The sequence below is a fragment of the Lagopus leucura genome, unplaced genomic scaffold (genome assembly GCF_019238085.1).
Source record: "Lagopus leucura isolate 7727_CA_CO unplaced genomic scaffold, USGS_WTPT01 Super-Scaffold_100002, whole genome shotgun sequence".
Classification (NCBI taxonomy): domain Eukaryota; kingdom Metazoa; phylum Chordata; class Aves; order Galliformes; family Phasianidae; genus Lagopus; species Lagopus leucura.
This window is the reverse complement of record NW_024962263.1, coordinates 23799924-23821251: the sequence shown is the minus strand read 5'-3', so window position 1 is coordinate 23821251 and position 21328 is coordinate 23799924. Positions and strand designations below refer to the sequence as shown.

General features: G+C 37.9%; 1 protein-coding gene across 1 annotated transcript in view; it reads right to left on the bottom strand.

Annotated features, from left to right (window-relative positions):
* ABCA13 (ATP binding cassette subfamily A member 13) overlaps nt 1-16120 on the bottom strand; it is a 169136-nt gene extending 153016 nt beyond the window's left edge. Inside the window, 7 exon segments of the mRNA XM_042868886.1 lie at nt 752-867; nt 3436-3599; nt 5647-5675; nt 6525-6676; nt 11889-12012; nt 12866-12959; nt 16052-16120. Of these exon segments, the coding sequence (XP_042724820.1) occupies nt 752-867; nt 3436-3599; nt 5647-5675; nt 6525-6676; nt 11889-12012; nt 12866-12959; nt 16052-16120 (748 nt within the window).
* Between the last annotated feature and the right edge of the window lie 5208 nt (nt 16121-21328).

Genomic DNA, 21328 nt, shown 5'->3' with positions numbered 1-21328 from the left:
GCTTTAAGAACAAGCAATAGCAATGACATGTGCTCAGACCCAGAGAATTAAAGCCCACCCTCTGCACAAGGGCTCGAGCAAACACCTTTCTACCACTTCACTCGTGTTTCTGACAGTCAGGGGGAGGGGGATTTAAACCCCCATGATTGGCCTGGATTCACATACAGTGATTGGCCCGGATTTCTATGCAAAGCAAACAGTTGCAACCTGGTATCTTGCTGTGCTTCTCCAGACAGTTTACCAAAGAAACTTGTTCCTAACATTATCTGGAAGAGTTGTCCTGGGTCCAGCCTACCTTTTCCAGTTCAACTTAATTCCTGTAATCAGGCAGTAGATGAGGAAAATTGAGCTTCTCAGCTAAGAATTTATGTTACCAAGGAATGAAGAAAAAAGTCAAACAGACATAGCATTTAATGTGCGTGTCCAAAGCAAGAGCCTATCCTTCTATGAAATGAAAGAGGTTGCTCTTTTTAACAATTAACTTTTTCTCCAAAACTCACCACTGAATGATCATTATAAGCATGGCACATTAGGTCATAAAAGTTGCCATGGTTTGATGTAGTGCAGTTACTAGCATATAGACAGCAGATAAAGAAATGAGTTAGCACTGGAGCAACGTAGTTGAATAATTAGACTTTTTCATGTTAGGAGCTTAGCAGTAACTGTCTCAGTTAGCAGTATTATATATTCCCAATACACTTATGAGCTACTTTTGAAAAGAGAAAAAAAAATTCCAAAGCAAATTCCTTACCCTCCAAGCTCCTCTCCTGTACAGATGCAGCAGTTAAATTTAGAGCGATTTTCACCACTTCATGGAAAGTCTGTCCCAGTGGCATCACAGCTAAGTCTTTCAATGATACTAAGGTACTGAAAGGTAAATTAAAAAAAAAAATAAAAATCAAGCTCTCCATACATGCAAAACTGAAGGGGTTTGGTGGAAAAAGATGAAGCTCAAGCAGCTGAAAATTAAAATATATAGCTTGAACATATAGCTGAAAAAAGTGAACTTCTGTTATATTATGTTTTTAAATCAAAATATCACAAGGTAAGATTTTATAGTTGGAGTTTCACCCACTTCTCATTAAGAAAATGAAAGAGATCTATCAATGTTCTCAGGAACGAGAGACAGAAAAAGAAGAAAATATGAGTTAAAAATGAGAATCAAAAAAGATCGCTGAAACACCACAGGCATCCCCCCAGTCTTCCCTGCAGCAAGACATCAGGATGGATATAGAATGCTTTTATTTCCACTCAATCTGCAGAGAAAAAAAACATTTAAAACAACAGCACAAGTATTCTCACAGTAAATTAGAGCAAATTACAGAATGTGTTAATAAAAATGTTTCTGTTGAATTTCTTACAACTACCAGTTTCAGTCCACCTAGCTGTTAATTTTTATTGATCTTAATGTAGCTGTAATTTACTACTTAAAGTTTATGTTAAACTTTTTAGTTATTTCCTATAATGTATTCCTGTGTTACTTAGCAAATAAAAATCCAGCTTTTTTAGACTGGATCAGGAGCTGCAGAAACGCTTCTTAAATAAGTGAGAATAAACAGTAACACTAAGTTACCTGAATACGTATGTAAAGTGTTGGACCAGGACATGTCTCAACCAGATAGTTTACTGTCCCCTCACAGAAAACACAAGACAAGGACAAATATACATATATATATAATTTTTATTTTATTTTATTTTTTTGTAAGCTCTCAGGTTGGCTTTTAGTAGTCTCTTTTTATCTAGTGGGCTACTGTCTGCTAAGTACCTCTGAGAGCATAAGAAAGATGGTACAGGGCAAAGAAACAGGAGAAGTTGTAAATTTAGAATCTTCTCTGCTAACTAAATTCTGCCTGAACCAGGACCTCTGTCTAGAAATGTAAGTTAGAAATATGAGGACAGTCACAAGGCAAGCATTGTTTTTTGTGGTTTCATTTCCAAATGCTATTATTTATGGAAAATTCTGTCATTCAAGGGCACCAACACTGTGAAAAAGCCATAAAATAATAAATGAAAATAGAAAAACATAAGCCAAGTCTCCTGCCATTAATCCCTTGGGATATGACCCAGCTGGCAGCAAGTACCCACACATCTGCTCACACCCTTCTCCCCACCTCTCACTCTGACCTTCCTATGAGCTCAAGGTAGAAGAAAGCTCTGCTGAGATTATACTATCAGGTTAGTGGCTTGACCCAGCACAGCAGACAGTGGTTACTGTTGTCTTTGGCCATTGCTGCTGAAGAAGATAAAAATGATAACCACAAGCTTACAGTCAAGTTTTTGCCTTAGGAGTGCTTAGATTCTGCATGAGTTCACAAACCTTTCAGAAAAAGCCTTCTGCTTTGGAGGTATTGACCTGAGCCCAGCTATCCAGCCTGTCTTCCTACCCCCAGGCAGATTGACACTTCCTGCCACCTTGGTGTCATCTGCAAACTTACTGAGGGTGCACTCAATGACCTTATCCCAGTCATCAGTAAAGATAATGAACAGAGCAGGCCCCAGTACTGATCCCTGGATAACACCGCATATGACCAGTTGCCAGCAAGATGTGACTCCAATTCACCACCACTCTCTGAGCCCAGACATCCAGCCAGTTCTTTCTCCTTTGCTCCCCAGTTTCAAAAATACCTTATGCTATTATATCCTTCATGCCTTTTTTAATGATAAAAAGACAGTGAGATGTTAGAGGATAAGCAGCAACAGTTGGCATTCAAAGTTTTTAGGCCTCTGCTGCCCAAGGAATAAGGCTGGGGAAGTTTGTGCCCAATCTTGCACAAGCAGATAGGTTTGGTGGCTTCCCAAAGCCTTACAAGTCTGTTCACTGAATTAAGTGACAATTTCTTATCACCTATTACAATTACCTACTCTTGCAAATGTATTTGTCACTTCAAGGTTTCCTCATTTCAATGAAAATTCCTGCAGCTCCTTTTTGTGTTCCGTTCTTTTGATAGCATAGGTCTCTCTCTGAATCCAACTGCCCCTTACCTGAGGCAGAAACTATCACATCCAGAATACAGTCCTCTGGGTTTTTTCTTACTGCTTCTTTTCTTGCAGTAGAAACAAGAGTCTTGAGAAATGCAGTGGATATTGTCCAAATGCTAAATATGTATTAAGCTGATTACAATCCAAATTGTGAGATTTTCTTACATTCATATGTAAATCTTTTGAAGAATACCAAAATACATGGCAAAGTTTAAAGCCATTTCTAACATAAACCTCCTTTTTTCCTAGAGAATTATCACTGAGCTGGACAGACATTTAAGAAACAGTTATGAAGTACTCAGAATGGGTGAAAGCACCCACAGTGTCTCTATAAAAGCAACACATGATCAAGAGAAAAATTCGCCTTCCTTGCATGTTAAGAATTCTGGTTAAGTAGCCTGTGAAAAGAACAGGAGTTTCAGGTAAAATATTAAGAGAGTATTTATAAGTACTTACTTTTTAATAACTTCCAGAAACTGTGCTATGGCAGCTAATCCATCCTCTGAATATAAGTTCTTTGATTCAAGGCGAGGGAGAGAATGCAAAAGGTTCCAGAAAGATGGCTGTTTGTACAGGTTTTCTATTTTAGAAATGATTTCTTCTGCTTCATTCAAATCCATCTTCATGTGAGGAAAACACATTTACACGACACTTTCATTAGCAGAGAAAACCAGCAGGCATCTGCTTCTTCCCCAACCCTGTTGAACTTAAAACTATTTCAAATATTTTTTTCAAGTATGAAGCGTACCCTCTAACTTCATTAATTCACAATGTCATTTTGGTGATACTTTGAACTAAGAGTAGTTATCTTGCACATGACTTTGTCTGCTCTTGTGGTAAATGGAATTGGGAGAAAACCTGAGTAATCTTTCTGCTCAGACGTGCAAGGAGACACATTATACTCCCCTAAAGAGAAGGGTTGCCTATGATATCTCATACACAAAGAGCTCTTTACCCTGGCAATGAACTTTAAGCCTAAGGATAAAGGGCAGCATGCTGCCAGGGACATGCCATCCTTACCTCACAGCTCCTCCCATGGAGCTGGGATAGGTGTCAAATACTGCTTGGTGAAAATGGCTTTTGAAAGATTAACTGACTGGGGTAAAAGAACACAAAGCACATCTTTTGTAGGACTAAACCATCAGATGGATTTATCATAGTTGTTCATTATCCAGCCCTTATTTATCTAGTTTAATGTTTCAGTTGAGCTCTTCTGCATAATAGTAACATGAGAGACATTCTACTAAAAGATGCTTGCATATGCAAGCCATTAACAATGGTACACTTCTTTCAGATTTTCCCCCTCTACTCTATCTTTATGAGGTCTCCTCAGGAGTACTGTGCCCAAATCCTGGGGCTCCCAGCACATAACGGATGTGGAGCTGTTGGAGAGAGTCCAGACAAAGGCCACGAGTATCAGAGGGCTGGAACACCTTTCCTAAGAAGAAAGGTTGAGGAAGTTGGGCATATTCAGCTTTGAGAAGAGAATACTCCAGGGAAAGTTCATTACAGCCTTCCAGTATTTGAAGGGAAGTTACAGGCAAGAGTGGGACCGACTTTTTACATGGTCTGATAGTGATAGGACAAGGGAAATGACTTTAAACTAAAAAAGGGGAGATTTGGATTAGGTGTTAGGAAGCAATTTTTCACTCAAAAGGTGAGGAGGCACTGGCACAGCTGCCCAGAATAGCTGTGGTGCCCCATCCCTTGAGGTGTTCAAGGCCCAGTTGTTCCTGTCCCTGCGCAGCCTAAGCTGGTGGAGGGCAGTTCTGCCCACAGCAGGGGAATTGGAACAAAGTGATCTTTAAGATCCATTCCAACCCAAAACATTCTATTATTCTATGATATGATTAATGAAGTTCCATCCAATCAAGTAGCTTTTGAGCAATTGACAAATATTACTATGAAAATGCTATCTGATTCCTAGTTATGAATCAGAAATGTAGGTTTCATGAAATTGCAAGCTGTAATCAATTAACTATGGAGAAAAATAATTTTACAATATTCTGAAGTGAAACCAGTGTTCTGTGAAAGGTACAAAATTGACAGCAATTGAAATCCACTGCTGTGCCTGCTGAGTCTTCCTTGTTCTGTTGAGATTGCAAAGGTGGAAAGACTGCACAGAGCCCAAATTCACTTCACATGCAAATGAGTTCCAGAAGGAGTTATGCTACATCTTACAATCCTGCCTTCCTTTATTCCCACTTTAGTCTTCATGTTGTGTTTATTACATAATAAATCTGAATTCAAAGTAATCTCCAAGAGACCAATCTTCTCAATCTCACTATATTCCTTTTCTAAGACATTAGGGTTTTTTGTTTTGTTTTGTTTTTAAATAATGAGCACACTTTAAGAGTTGCTTCTGAGATGTTTTGTAATATGATTGATTTTATGGAACTACTCAAAGTTTGGAGACAGAGTTTTAAATTGCTCCAAATAAATATCTAGCCTTCAAAAGTTGTGGATTTTGGTTACTAACAACCTAGAGTTGTTTAAATCAGTGCACAAGAAACCACTGAAGCATCCAAGATATTATTTCCTTCAGAAATATAACAATTTTTCTAAAGGCAGTTCACTAAAACCTGACAGGATAGAAATTTCTAACAGTTACAATAAAGACACTTAAAAAACCAGAACTATTTAGAAATAAAATGTAAAAGTACTTACAGTAAGAAAAGTGGTGCCGTTATGAAGCCCTGTAAAATCAGATATTTTTCCTTTACAAAGAGGCATTATTAACTTCAGAAGATCCATTTTGTAAGTAATAGCAAATAGTAAACAAGGTATGCTTCTAAAGGATAAAACAGGTGTGAAACAAGTAATTCTGTAGAAAGTTAGCAAGCCACCAATTTTCTATGCCTTCCAATATTTTTACAATTATTACAGAAACAAAAGAAATGCGTTACCATTCACTTTTCAGTAAGACAAAATCATCACATCAATAGTAGGTGAGTGTATTAGCCCCCACAGAGCCAAGTATGAAATCAACTGCTTCACCTTAATCTTTCTTCTCGAAATCTCAGCCACCTGCTGCACAGCAAGACTGAGCAGTATGAGTGGGAACAGAGTGGGGAAAGTCAGAACATGGTGTTTCCAATCACACCCTTTTAGTTCAAGACTGATTTGTTCACCTAAAGGATACAAGGTGCAAGGAAATAAGTTTCCTATCCTTCTACTCTCTACTAAAACAGATATAACTGGGAAGACAGGCTAGGTTGTTATCCAAACCAACAGATCCTTCTGGCTAAACCCTGATAGTTACACTTGAATGCGTACTAGACTAAGTATCCATATACTCCAATTAATAATGATTATCTTTAAACCTTCACCACAGAATATTTTCTTAACAATCAATAAAAACAAGAGTACAGTTCCAGGAAGCTGAGATTTTAGAATAGCCACAGTAATAATAATCACTAAAGTGGCTTTTATTTTTGTGTTAGCTAAATTTGACTTTGCTAATTTTATTTAAAATAGAAATATTCCTTTGTCTGATGGGTATCATTATAAACAAAGCAATTCATTATTAGAAAAATCAAGCTTACCCGAGAACTTTGAGCTTTCTTCCCACAGCTTTTCTAAAGCCATGGTTTTCTCTGTGGTTTCAGTAAATCCCTTTGCAAGTTCTTGTATCTCTTTCATAAACGCGAAGTCAGGTCCTGCAAAACTTTCTGAACCACTTTCAACACCTGAAGTACTTTTCCACAGAAAAACAAGAGGACAAGATAAGTAATTACAACCTGGAAGCTAGTCATTAAGAAAAATGTTGCCTTATAGCAGCATTCTAATTGTTCGTTTTTGTTTTCAGAACTATTATACACATAGTTGGTTTTTATTTTGTTCATTTCATTAGTGTGCAAGTTTCACAACTGAGTCAAAACCTCAGGAAAGAGAGCACTGTAAATTTGCTGAGCTGAAGCAGCTCACCTGCTCAAGTAGTACAAATCTGACAGCAGATGGACACATACAGTGAAGTCAAATTTGTTCCTTTGTGCATCAAGATTCCAGTTGATGACGATTCTTTCACAGCCTGTACCCTGAAGTTTACATGTTCCAATTTCATGTAAGCCAATACACTGCAACCAGTGTCCAGCACAGGGGAGACATCACCAGACAGAATGGGGATAAGGCCCTGACAAAAGGTGCTTCCCTTTTAGTTTACTAGGCAAAAGAATTGTCATAACAATTACATCATGTTAACAAAAAAAGCAACACCACCAACACCCGCACACTGATTCCAAGCGACACGCTCCTCAAGGTACCTTTCTAATTGAAAAGTGAGAAGAATTGTGTCACTGGCTAAATATCTCTCCTTATGCTGACATACATTCTGAAAGTGTCTGTTAAGAAAACCTGTACCACTTGTACATGAGATTATGTTTGGTTTTTTTTTTTTCCAGATACATGCAATAACTTACAAAAACGTCAAAAAAAAAACTCTTAAAAAGATATTGCCCGTACCAGCTTTCCTTCGGTTTTAATTTACAGCTAAACTCCCTCCAACGCTACCATCTAGTGGCTTTTCAGTAACACAACAGTTCTAGAATAATACTTCCACTGTGAAATAAGTTCAACGATCTTTTACACACCTCTACAGGCCAGCATTACTTAGACTACCCCAAGGCACCATAAGCAATGGAACAGTTATCTTTAACATGTTGCCAGGCATTTTAATTTATCTTATAGAAAGTTCAAACGATATAAGGGTGAAGTCAAGTAGCAAATACATTGTGAATTTTCATTAGAAGAATAATTAACTGATTCATAAGCACTACTAAATAGTAGAATATTTATATAAATAGTCACATTCCTTTCTTGTCAGACTTGAACATGAATGTTAGCTTTCAGCATGATTGCTATCAATTGGTAAAGATCTAATGAGAAAAAGATCCACAAACTAATTCACTTGATTCAGTTTATCCTGTCTTATTTCTTCCAGTTGATTCCTACAAACATCACCATGAACATCACAGAGCAGAACTTCATTGCAGCAAGTCTATGAACAAGCATCCCAAAAGGAACACATCCTGGTTAGACAAACAGTTCCTTAGCAATTATTGTCAATTCTCTAGGTGCAAAATTTTCCAGTCAGCATTTTTTTGACACTCCATACAAACTTTCAGCAGTGGTGGTATCTCAACTCATATAAGGCCACAGAAATCCTACGGGTACTTCAGCTAGAGAGGAAAAGAAAATGCATGAAAGAAGTCATGGCAGAATCCTAAGCTTGACTTAAGCTGTATACAAAGGCATGGAAAGTGAAATTCAGTGTTGAAACTCAAGGAACCTAATCACAAAGTTTGGGTTATTTTTAAACTGAATTGCTGTGAAGAAAATGCACATAGCCTACATACAAAGTCAGAGCATTAAGCTCCTGATTCTGCTAGAAAAAGGAAATTACTAAGGACCCAAAGTCCCAAGAGGCAGATAACTTGAGATCATTCACACATACATGGTGTTTACATCCTTTTAAAAAATGAAAATAATTTTATTCTTTATCAGGTTATAGTTAAGAATAAATATTAAGCACTGTCAGAACTACTTAATTAGAATAATTTTTATTTCATCTATGATCCTTAGTTGAATCCATATTACTGTTTTCCTCCCAATTATTTAAATAAGATACTAAGAGTCATAAAATAAAAACAATATTGCATATAAATGGATCAGATATGTTCAAAAGTTCTGCTAAAATGCAGCCACCGAATAGCATGCAGATGAAGAAGCACCTTTCTCTTGCACTCCTTCCATAATCTTTATTTGTTCAGTTTCCTGCAACTTTAGATTACAGGTTGATGAGAAAATTTAAGCTAAGAACTACCAACAAGTTCTTTATTGTTTCAGAGCAGTTTGTTTTGATCCCAATTTAGCTGCCAGCCAAGAGGATTTTATAAAAATCTTTCACCAACTTCAAACTTTCACAGATTATCCCAGCATCCTGCATCTCTCTGTCCAAAACAGCATATGAGAAACAGAAAATAGCTTTCCACATGACTTTGACCATAAGCTTGACTTGGCTTACCATGTGCCTGTTTCAAAATAAATGAGGCCCAGAGTTGTCTATTAACTTCTTGCAAATCACCCACCCACTTTTCTCTTTGACTTGATGCTTGATTTCATGTACTCCCCATACAACCTCCCTGCTTTTCTCAATGCGTGTTGTCCAGAGAAAGTCCCTGATATGGCACAAGCAAAATGTGATCTCAGCACACAGAGCTGTAAGATGATAGCTCAGTCATCCACACCAGTATCAGAATCAAGTCTACCCCTGGGCCTTATTAGATTTAATTTCAAGTTTTTGCAAGTTTAGCAAGTATTTCTTTTGGAAGTTATCAGGTCTTGATATTTATGCTACCAACTACAGCTGTTTAAACACTATATGCAAGGAGGTTGGAACTGACAGTCTCCAGAGGTCCCTTCCAACCCCTACAATTCTGTAATTCTGTGAATTTAATTAAATTCATCAACATTCTTAGAAATAGCAGTCTTGAGTCTTAGTTTTTAATCATCTTAAGTATTTCAAGTGCAGGAAAATCTAAACTTATTTTCTTTGTGGCATTGAAAAGACTAACAAACATAGATCCAGGAGTCTGAGTTGGGATTCGACCTTGCAACTCATTCTGCAAGATCTGCAATGGAATTAAAAGCATCAAGAATATATTATGTCTACATGCACATGCATACTTATTTTTGCATGGGAGCGTAAAACTACTGAAGAACACTGTGCTGGATGGTTTTTACATGATTTGCATGCTCTCAGTTTTACTCTGTGCTCCAGTAAGATAGACTGGAGTGTGAAAAACATGGGAAAGAGAAGGCAAAAACACCTGTTGCTTTGGGTGCTCCTACATGCACTCAAATGCTAAGGAGGTCAGAGATACTGCTGTTTGATGGACTAGTGAATCACATCAAATTTCTGCAAGCAAGAACCTGTTGTAGTGACTGAAAAAAGGAGTAAGAAACAAAACCTTTGGCTAGTTTGGGTCAGCTGTCCTGGCTGTGTTCCTCCCCAGTTCCTTGTGCCCCTCCACCTCCAAGCTGACAGGGCAGCATGAGGAATAGAAAAGTCTTTGACTCTGTGTAAGCACTGCTCTTCAACAACTGAAAACAGTAACATTATCACCACTATTACCAAGTTTAAAAAAAAAAAAAAAAAAAAAAAAAAGAAGAAGAAGGAAAAGCACAGCATCATATGACCCTCTACGAAGAAAATTAACTCTATACCAGCCAAAACCATGACAAAGGCAGGGCAGATATTGCTGAAAAGTTAGTTAATCCTGGCCTTCACCTGACTCATCTGCTCACCAAAAGTCTGTTGATGGAGTCTGTTAGACTGGACAGCTATTTGGGTGTTTATGGTTTTCATAATGGAGGTTCCAATAAAAGTCACAGGATTTTTTTAATTTTTTTTTTTTTTCCAAAAAACAGCTAAATTTTAAACTGTCAGCATCAATGCAGTATGCGTTGTGAAGTGTATCACGTCCCATGCAAACTAGAGTCCTTGATTTGCCTTTAACAAACACATTGTTCATGAGAAGCATTCCTGAAAAGGACCATAAAGAACCAGCTATGTTTTGACATAAATCCTCAAAGGGAAAATATTTAATATTACTATTCCTATGTCACCCTGTCTCTCAACACAGGGACATTGTAGAGTTCAGTGGTATTTGGCTGACCAAGCTGACAACCAGGATTCCTAAGGCTGGCACACAGCATAAGCCAAAGCAACATTTAGGCTGATTTAATTTATGCTGATGAACCTGCTGTAATAGACTGACCTCAGGATGAACCTAATGTTACCTTTTACCCTTTTCCTGACATGGGTTGTGATATTCAGCGTAGCCTTCTGAGGATAGAAATCTACATACATAGAAGAATTTATTTTTCAATTAAAAAAGAAAAAAGCAACTGAATAATTTCCTTCATTTTTAAGTAGGTCTAAGACTGCCTCCAGGAAATTCCTTCCTGATTTTCTTCTGAGCTGAAATATAATTTGGGCAGTTCAGTCAAAGTAGTGTAAATAATCACGCAAGGCAGTTGATATAATTCATTGGTCCTAGGGGCTTAACACACTTAAAATAGCAACTGGAGTGGTGATGTAAATAAAAACTATACATTTAGGAAATTTTTTTTTTAAAAGACTAAGAGCTATTTTGACACCATAGCCCAATAATTTGATATTACTATTGCAAGTAGCAAGCTTCACAGAGTTTGCAAGACCACAGCACAGAGGTTTGTTACCTTCTCTTTGCCTAAACCTGAGATGTGCCTCAGTTTTGTTTTTTTCTGGGCAAATGGTTACCGTTTTTTATTTTACTTTCACACATCACTGTAAAATACTACTATAGTTTTACACCTATAGGCTTAAAACGTGATCATTCAAAGCAGAATAAGATATTTATGACTAACACAGGACAGTATCATGACAATATCAAGAAAAAAATAACACGTAGGCCTTCCTACAGTTTACTTTTTCACATTCTCTTGTTTACAGAGGTTCTGCTACTCCTTTTTGGCTCTTTGGAGAACTTACTTAAGAGCAGTCTTTGTTTTACTTTTCTGCATGCATACTTCCCACCATATATGATCTCAAAGTATAAATCCATGTACGGTATATTTTTTTTTGGCCAGTCTCACCTTCACAGAACAATAGTCTTTCCTGTTAAGCATAGAAGTATGCTCTTGTGTGCAACAGTGAAGTGCAAGAAAGCACAAAATTTGTCCATGAAGGACAAAGAAAATTAGAAAGACATAAAACAAAGCCTTGTGACTTCTGCACTCATAATGATACTAAAAGAAACTTCATGTGGTTACAAAATTCCTGTTCTTCCTATCTACAAGACAAAAATATTTGCTGTAAAAAGACCTACCGTGACTCTTATAGCACTGTATAGACTTGTACATCTTACCGTAAGCGGTTGTATTTCTGTGTTGAGTAACTGGTATTCCTGCATCTTGAGCCAACATTACAGAAAAGAGACCGCACAAAAGGATAAAGGCCCCGACTTGGCAAATCCCGAGCTTCTAAATAACCTAAAAATCAAGCAGCAACAGAATTAAAACTAGCAATGCTGCAGTTATAAAACTTGAACCATAACATTGTGCACCTTTCTCCTGGAAAGCTGCTCTGTCACCTGCAAATGATGATGTTGCATTAGTGTCAAGTGTTCCATCTTAGCACAACTAATTCACCACAGAAAACAGGTAACTCCCACATCAGACTATGGCAACATAGTGGTAGAGAGCACTTTCTGAAGAGCTCACTCTCATGGCAGTAATGCCATTGCTACACCAAAACCTTGCTAGCCAGTCAGTCCAAAATGTCTTGCAAGCTAGATCAGAACATATAATTACTCATTAAATATTATTTCCTCTTTTCTTTGAGGCTTTCACGAGGTGAAGGAACTAGTGTTGTTATATGTGAATTTACATTCAACATTGATTAAAGTGAAGTTTCTTTGTATTCTGAGAATTTAAACCTCAAAATGACAGGTTTTGTTCTTTTTTGTTTTTGTAATATAAGGGATAACTATAGGGTTCCTATTTAACTTAATCTCTCAATTTAAAATAGCTAAAACTAAAAGCATCATTGAAAGATCATTCTGCTTTCCTCAACGTAACTTCCTTTTGGCAACTAATATATCAAATTAAGGAGTAAATATCTAGAACTAGTCTGATAGATGGTACCTTAAACTCTGTATTTTTTCCCCCATCTAAAAATGACTTGCTCAGGGCCACAGCTGGATAAGATCTAATCACACCCTAGGTTTCTATCTCTTGTCTCCACTACATGTAAGTCACCCCTCCTGGTTTATCTTCAGTATTTCCTGAATGCTTCTTAAAAGAGAGTCCAGAGGAAAAACAGCACAAGTGAAACAAAACATACAGTTTTCCTTGTGTTTCGGGGGCTCTTGGAAGCGAATTGCAGCCAAAATCAGGAAGAGCATGCATGGCCAGAGTATTTCAGAGAGGAACAAGACCTGAAAAGGGAAATGAAAACAATATTAGTGATACAGAAAAAAGAAAAAGAAAAAAAGAAGAATTTGGTAGCACATAACTTAAGTTTGAATACCTTTTAATCAAAAAAAAAAAATCTCATCTACAAATGCTTACAGCAAAATAAAATAACAACAAAATAGCAATTTACAGTTTATTTCAAACTCCTTATAAATTTACCAAATATGTACAAATGCAGTTTTCAGCTCTTCTGCTGATAATGTAATAATATAATATAATAAATATAAATATAATATATATAAATATATATATATAATATATATAATTATAATATAATTATATAAATAATATAATAATGTAATAACGTAATACCCTCTGGTCAATACAAAATAAGCCTGACACTACAGAATTACAGCTTTCCTACAGCTGATCCTCTTGAGAACCCTGTGTTGCAATGCATCTTGATGAAGTTCTTCATGCTCCCCTGTTGCCTGCTGTCCTGAACCTTGACTGGCATATCTCCTCATCCTCCTCAGCTGATGCAGTGTATCATTGCTTTCAGCTGCAGTCATCACTTTCTAAAAGTTGCCTTCATCAGCCCAGCAGTAAGGCACTCTGAAGACTAGCTAATAGGCTTCAGGCTACCCATGGCCACCTCTCATTTCCCCACCTTCCCATTCCCAGGGCCACAATGGAAACATATCCAAGCTGATACAGTGTGAGATGTATAGAAACAAAGCATATTGCATATGAGCAAAAAGCATCTGCTTCCATCTCCAGGGAGAGGACGCAGCTCTCGCCAGAAAGATTCCATGAAGGAAAAGAAGCAAACAAAGACTCCACAGGTGCCTCAGTTTCCAGCTGAAAAAGGAAAAAAAGACAGAACCTGATCTTTGGCAAAATTTCAAAAAGAAATCAGTGCTATGAAGGCAGTGAAGGTGGGAACAATAAGGGAGTTAGGGAAGTGTGAAGACCAATCTTGAAAACAAGAATGCAGTAGAAAAGGCACATTAAATATCTCCCATTAGAGATACTGAAAGAGGCTTTTAGCTTCTCTGAAAATTATTGAGTATTTTTACTTCAAAACATAGCTTAGTTGTTGATCAAAATTCACTGAGAAAGCAATTTCTAAGCCTAGGTGTGTTACAAAAACAGCTGGGAAAAGTACATAAGAACAAAACCCAGAAGCAGAATCAGACCTGTGAAAAAGGCCAGCTAAACCCATTTAAAATCAGGTAGAAGCAAGGCAAAGAACACCAGGCCAAGTACTTTTACGTTTTTGGGTAATAGTGAAGGACAAAACTTGGCTGGACAGGAGCCATCCCTCAGGGTCCCATGAGATGAACAGGACAATCCCAAAAACTACCAGCTTCAACCAGAAGTTCAGATCACATCATAGTGATGAAGCAGATCAGAAAAAAGTCAGAAATTGAACTTGCAGATCAATGTAAGGTCCAATAAGAGCAACCAGAATCAATCACTATCTTATGCTACCTAGACAAAACCATGACCAGGCACAGTGGAGCCAGACTGAGCTAAATAGAGCAGGCTAGGAGAGTAGCTGGAGGTCCCAGGTGAGGCTGGTTAGGCTGATTAAGACCTATCTTTGCTCCTAGAGTCCTTGATTCCTTTGTTTGACCAGAAACTTTAGGTGCATTTATGTTCTTATAACATCCTTTAAAAAGGGCAGAGGTTTTTTTCTTTCATTGTCTTTTTTTGCTTTCAGTTATCTTTTTGTAAGCAGTAGCAGCCAGGTGGAATTGTGAATCATAGAATTGTTTGGGTTGGAAAGTACCTTAAAGATTATTCAGTTCCAGCTTCCTACCATGGGCAGGGCTGCTTCCCACCTACTCAGGCTGATACCCACCATCTCAGGCTGCCCATGGCCCTATCCAACCTAGCCTTGAGCCCCTGCTGCTGGCAGTATGTATCTCCTGAGCTTCTAAAATACATAGTTTAAAACTTCATCCTTAGTGATCCGCCTTGCATACTCTTGAGTATATGCAGATAAGGCACATTCATGGCTCGGTATTCATGCAGTGAGCATATAAGGAGATTTTCAAAAATTTCTCAGGGCAGTTCTGGCTTTAGACATGCAGAATTAAGTTTGATTCGGGTCATTCATTATAGTCCCTGGTTTGGGGAATTTTGCATCTCACTAAGTTCTCTATTCAGGAAACGAACCGTTAAGGAAAGCTTAAAATTTAAAAGAATTAAAACTTTTTCCTCCAAAAAATATATTAGGCAGAGCAGGATGAGAGAATGATCAGCATGGAGGACAGCAGGAGGTATTAAGCCATTTAAGACACATAGGTTGAAGTATCAGGAACTGGAAGCATTCAGAAGTGTTTGGGAGCGATGAAGAATATAACAAACAGTATCCCTTCCAAAAATATAACAATATTTTTAAAATATACCACCTGAAATCATATGAAAATGAAATTCTCTCTCTAAATCACAGCTTATGTAAAATATTTCTGAAATGGAAAGCTCTATTTTTATTTAATTGAAGTAATCAAATCTGAAGTAGCCATCATGCCTCACTGCAAATCCCTAGATTGACACAGACAAGGGAAATCAATGAGAAACTAGTAACTGTAGTGACATCTTTTTCCTGCAAAAATGCTATTTCACTTGACAGAATTCTCTCCTTTCTGTCTTAAACTAATTAAAATTTGGTACTAATTACACATGCATTACACCAATCACTGGTATCACCAATGATTACTTCTAATGTGAAGGAAATTGATTTTAATCCTTGTTACTGCTACAGGCACTGGTAGTATCTAATGATAATTAAAAGATTATCTGTGGCTCTTCAAAAACTTTTATGAGATTTTCTATCTTAATTTCAAACTGTGAAGCATTACTGACTTCATCCATTTTAGAATTAAATCACACTACTGTTCTATATTTGTATTTCCAACAGCAAGGAGACAAAAAGCAAAACAAGAGCCACTAGCAGTCAGCCAATCCTTTAACAGTGTGCAGTGAGAAGGGAAAATCAAGACAGACTGACAGATGCACTATTTCCAGCAGAGAGCTCAGAATACACTCTTCCTAGCAAAATAAGGTTTGAAATATTTATTTTATTTTATCATTTCCAAAAACTCACCGGTTGCCTCACACGGCAGAGCAAATTCTTCCAAAACAGTGCCTTGAACTGGCGTACTGCGTGCCCCATTATCCTCTTTTCTTCATCTACTTGGAGAATGGCTTCTTCAGGACTTTCTAGCCAAGGATCATCTCACCAAGCAGTCTGAACATACTGTTCAGTAGCTGAATGATTCCAGCAGTGAGGAAAGGTGCAAGAGATTTGCCTGCTTGTTGAGAACAAATGATATTATGTTTCTGCCTCTTGTTTTGCTTTCATGGAGGAATCTCATCTTTCCTCTTGCTTCTCAGTGCAATGAACAGTGAGGGGATGGGTTTATATGAATGCCTTCAGGGTGCTTTACTCTCCCGAATATATTCCGCTCTTGTTTTTATTTTTCTGCCACAAAAAATGAATGCAAATAACAGGAAAGAAAAAAAAAAAAGAACAGCATGTTAAACACTTTTGTCTTTTTCCAGAGTTCAGTGACTTTTCGTATCCGCAGTATTAGCATCACTTCATATGCAGATTTGTAGCCTTTTGAAAAAAAAAGAAGTGAGAAAGTACGTATGCTATTTAGCCTTATAAGGACGCATCTAGCACTGTGGTGATCCCATCACATCATCTTATGTATATAATGTATATGTAATATATACATACGTATATGTAATTTTATCTTACAGTGGGCGTTTGTTTGACATTTATCTTTTCTTTTTCGCTGAACACTACCTATGGAAAAACTGTATATTCTGGACATAATCACACATACAAACTAAAACAGTGCTATGCATGAACAAGCATTCTTTATCTTTTTCTACTGCTGAATAAATTGGATCATTACACTTTCTGCAAATTGTATACAAGTGAATGAAAGAGGCATCTTAACATGCATGGCTGTTTTTCTTCTTAGAGTGTAAAATCCTCAAACACTTAAAAACCTTTTAGGTACAGAAGACTTTAGTGAGGAGTCTGACTTCCTCAAGATTTAAGCTAAGAAGGCAATCAAAAAAAATTAAGAAGTCTGATATTTCTGCATTAAGCAACCGTTCATCACAGAATCATAGAATCATAGAATGACCTGGGTTGAAAAGGACCACAGATGATCATCAAGTTTCAACCCCCTGCTATGTGCAGGGTCTCCAACCACCAGATCAGGCTGCCCAGAGCCACATCCAGCCTGGCCTTGAATGCCTCCAGGGATGGGGCATCCACAACCTCCTTGGGCAACCTGTTCCAGTGCATCACCACCCTCTGTGTGAGGGCTATTCTGTATACAGTCCAAATATGCATTTTTACAAATTTATTTGTCAATACTTGAATGCTATGAATATGTGTATGGGCTCACACAGCAATTTTGGAAGGCTGGAGGCCAGAATCTATACTGAATGTTTTGTAGGAAATGATAAACTAATCATTCAGTATAATGAATTTCAAACAGTTATTATCAAAGTAACTGATACGGTTCTCAACAGTATGCAAACCATCTGCCAAATTATTCTGAACAAGTAATTCTGCAAAATCTCTGCTCATCTGACCGTATGATGTACATAATTTGATATGCTCTATATAATTACATGCTCATAAACGCATTCCGATTTTTAATGCTAGACCACTCTTTGTGAATATAGAAAACAACTGGTTTGTATGCAATTAATTTTCAGCACTGATTAGTTACCAACTCCTCATTTTACTATATACAACACACAGCAATAAAAAACTTTCACTAGTGAGATCACAGAATCACAAAGTGATAGGGATTGGAAGGGAGCTCTGAAGACCATCTAGTCCACACTCCTGCTAAACAGGTTCCCTGTAGTGGGCTGCCCAGGAAAATATCCAGGCGGGCTTTGAAAATCCTCACAGGAGACTTTGCACCCTCTCTGGGCAGCCTTGTCCACTGCTCTGATACCCCCACAGTAAAAAAGTTCTTCCTCAATATTAAATTCATTTGCCCTCGAGTATCATCGTCCCTTCCTAAAGAAATTCACTCCTGCCCATAAGGTGTTCTCCAGTAGCACACTTCTTTTTCTAGAACAAAACAGATGAAAGCCAAAGATAACATCATAAACATTCATCCAAGAACAATCCCTGTGGGGCCATTCTGGGAAATTACCTCTAGGACAGGCTTCATTGTATTATTTGCAGTGTTCTAGAAAGATGAGAAATATGAGATCAACCCTTCCTGACAAACCCTTGGCACCAAAGAGATGACTATTAAAAATTAAGCAGACATGCAGATCAGTTCTAAATAGTTTCTGAAAACACATCAGCTGTTTTGACGCCAATCTGGATGTTCTTGAGTGGTTTATGTTTCATCAGCACAGTGTCAGGGAGTCTTGAATATTACAGAGCAAATTAGAAGGTAATATATTTTACCATGTGCTCCACTCATTCTTTCTGGAATAGGAAATATGTATACGCTCAGAATCAGCTGGACCGGGTGGGACAAAATAGTGCAATGCATGTTCTCTGATTTCCGCTCAGCTTGAGCAGGCTGTCACAGTGCTGAATTGGACATTTCTTGTTTGAGTGCACAGGATATCTGGAACCATGGGGGCAGAAAAGGCAGCATACTCTCCACCAGCATTCAGCTTCAGCTTCAAAACCTGACTGCTTTATGGCACCACCAACTCTCCATGTCTGTCCTACAGCTTTAGTGCATTCTAATTACAGCTCAGCTGGCAAAAACATTCAAAGAAACTTAGTTTTGTATGTTAAGTATATTACAGGCCAGGAGCTACGCGTACTGGTTGGTAGACAGGAACACAGTCTAATTGTGTGAGAGCATGGCTGGGAATCAGGCAGACTGGCCTGTTTTCCTACCACCACCCACAACTCGTCTCACAAGGCTCACTGTGTGATCACAAGGCTTCCCTTTGAACCAGTGAGGATTGCTGCTCGTGAATATTGACACAGAACAGCCCTTCAGCACAGACAAAACAGAATGACAACGATTCAACACAATTCAATTAGTCTTCCTGGGAGATGCTTCCCATGGGCTAAGTCAGGAGACAACTAAAAACGTTGGTTGCAGGCAGGGTCTGGTAAAAGATTTGATTAAAACAGAGCCGTGCAGTGAACAAAGACAACAGCCCGAACTCGGCAAGCAGGGCTGCTGGTGGGGCTGCACTTCTGGGCAGCAATAGGGAGTGTGTTCTTGTAATGGACAAACTGGTGGTAAACTACGGGAAATTTTCTCACAGTTACAAGCTGATGAGAAGCATCTGGAATCAGGTTTCTGTGTCGTGTAAAACCGGCTTTGTCTGTCTTTTCCCACTCCAGCATTTTCCTGCAGCCTACACAGAAGCATTGCCCCTGTCAGCACAACTCCTGCTATTACAGTGGCAGAATGTCAGATTTAGTGCTGTTTCTCTCAGTAACCTGTCTTCTCTCCATTATACAGCAGGCAGAGGACCTTTTTTTCACTGTAATTTAATTCATACTCTGGATTAAAATACAATGTGGCAATTATTTTAGAAAAAGAAACTATATATTTGAGTCACTCCAACTTAATGACTGAATAACTTTTTGGGAAAGGAAAACATAATATCTCACATAAAGCAACTGTAATATTATCACTGCTGTGCTTTCCTGCAGCCACTCATTGCACACAGGCCTGATCTCAAACCTCAGCTGTTCTCTGCACCAGGAAGGGAGTGCTGATGGCACATCCACATGCTCTGTCTTTGGCTTCTTTCTCCCAGCTTGCCATTGGAAATGAAACACATCTCTGATTCGAGGATGTTAACTGCAGTACTTTATACGTTTTATTTCAAAATATTCTCAGATCCAGGAGGACTTGAGATGGAAATCCAGCTCTGCTGCACAGCACAATGAAAGTCCCTTGAAAGGACACAAGAAGAATCTTTAAAAAGATGGTATGTATTAAATGTGTGTAATTATGCTTCCAGGAAATCCCCAAAATACCCTCTAATAGGAATTATGTTATTTGTTTTAAAGAGATAAAAACATTTATACTGCAAGCATTTTTGGAAATTGGTCATTCCATCACACTTCCCTTTAGGATTTCTCATAACTTCCACCAAACAAAAACATCAAGATGCAAGAAATAAAAATTAACTTCCTCAAGTGAACTCAACTTCATCAAGTTACTGCCCATTCTCAGTCTCTTTCAAATTTGCAACAGATGTGTTTTAACCTATCTTACATTGTGCTCTCAACCATTTCTTTCACAGAAAGATTAGATCAAGCCAGAACGCTAGGAATCATTGGTAGAAAAATTGTTTTCTTGTCATTCTTCCATGCTCATCACATCTACCTTCCCCCTTTGTTGTTATCCCTACTGAGGTCTGGAATAAACTGTTTCTGTAGCGTATTGTTAAGTAATGCTGACTAGACAGCACAAGTAGAACTTTGGTTGCTTTTGGTAACGGACCTCTGTAAAATCTACCGGAAAGTAGCTTCACCGCCGGATGCACGCACAGCTGATTCATGTCTTTATCTTTCTGTCCATACACAGTCACAAGGTCTAATTCAATTGTTCTTATCAGGTAACTTACTGGCAAGTTTCCTCTATAGCCAAGAGATTTTTTGGCACGTAGGATACGTTTATACAGCACCCTCTTGTATTAGGAATTAAGTATTGCAGGGTGTTGACAGTGGAAAAAAAACAGCGTATTTGGTCTCCTTTGATTTCTAATTTTTTTTTATGATGATGTAATCCTTTATATCACTTTTTGGAAAGAAGAAAATTATTTTAAGAGGAAGAAAAATATGATGCCCTAAGGAACAGAGGGAAGGAGAAGGACATGGCTGAAGTTTTCTAGGAGTTCTTTCTTCCAAACCCACACCATTCAACTCTGCGTAGGCACCACTGCTTCAGCCTAGAGTGCAGCATGTTTCTTCTTAAAGCACTCTTCTTATTTCCTTCCTACTGTTCTGGGAATTGGAGGTTAAAGAGCAAGGCTGCTCTTTGTCACATATCTCACTTCCTGCAAAGCACAGGCAAGCACTGGGTAAAGCTACACAATTATTTTTTTAAGAGAGAAACAGTTCTAACAAAATGTGGAGATTCCGTTTCACCCAAAACACCTCCTGAACTTAGAGGAGGGAAAAAAAAAAAAAAAACATTTTCTGAAAAGCTTACCTTCATTGCTTATCCTGAACATAAAACAAGAAAGTGAATTTTCAGAATAAGGAGAATAAATAAATCAAAGGTATTTAAAGCATGTTCGAATTAAAAAGAAAACAATGACAACACCGTTTTCATCTTTTCCACTGTCCATTCCCAATATGTTCCCAGTTAAAAAGTTATAAAATGTAAGGACATTAGTCATT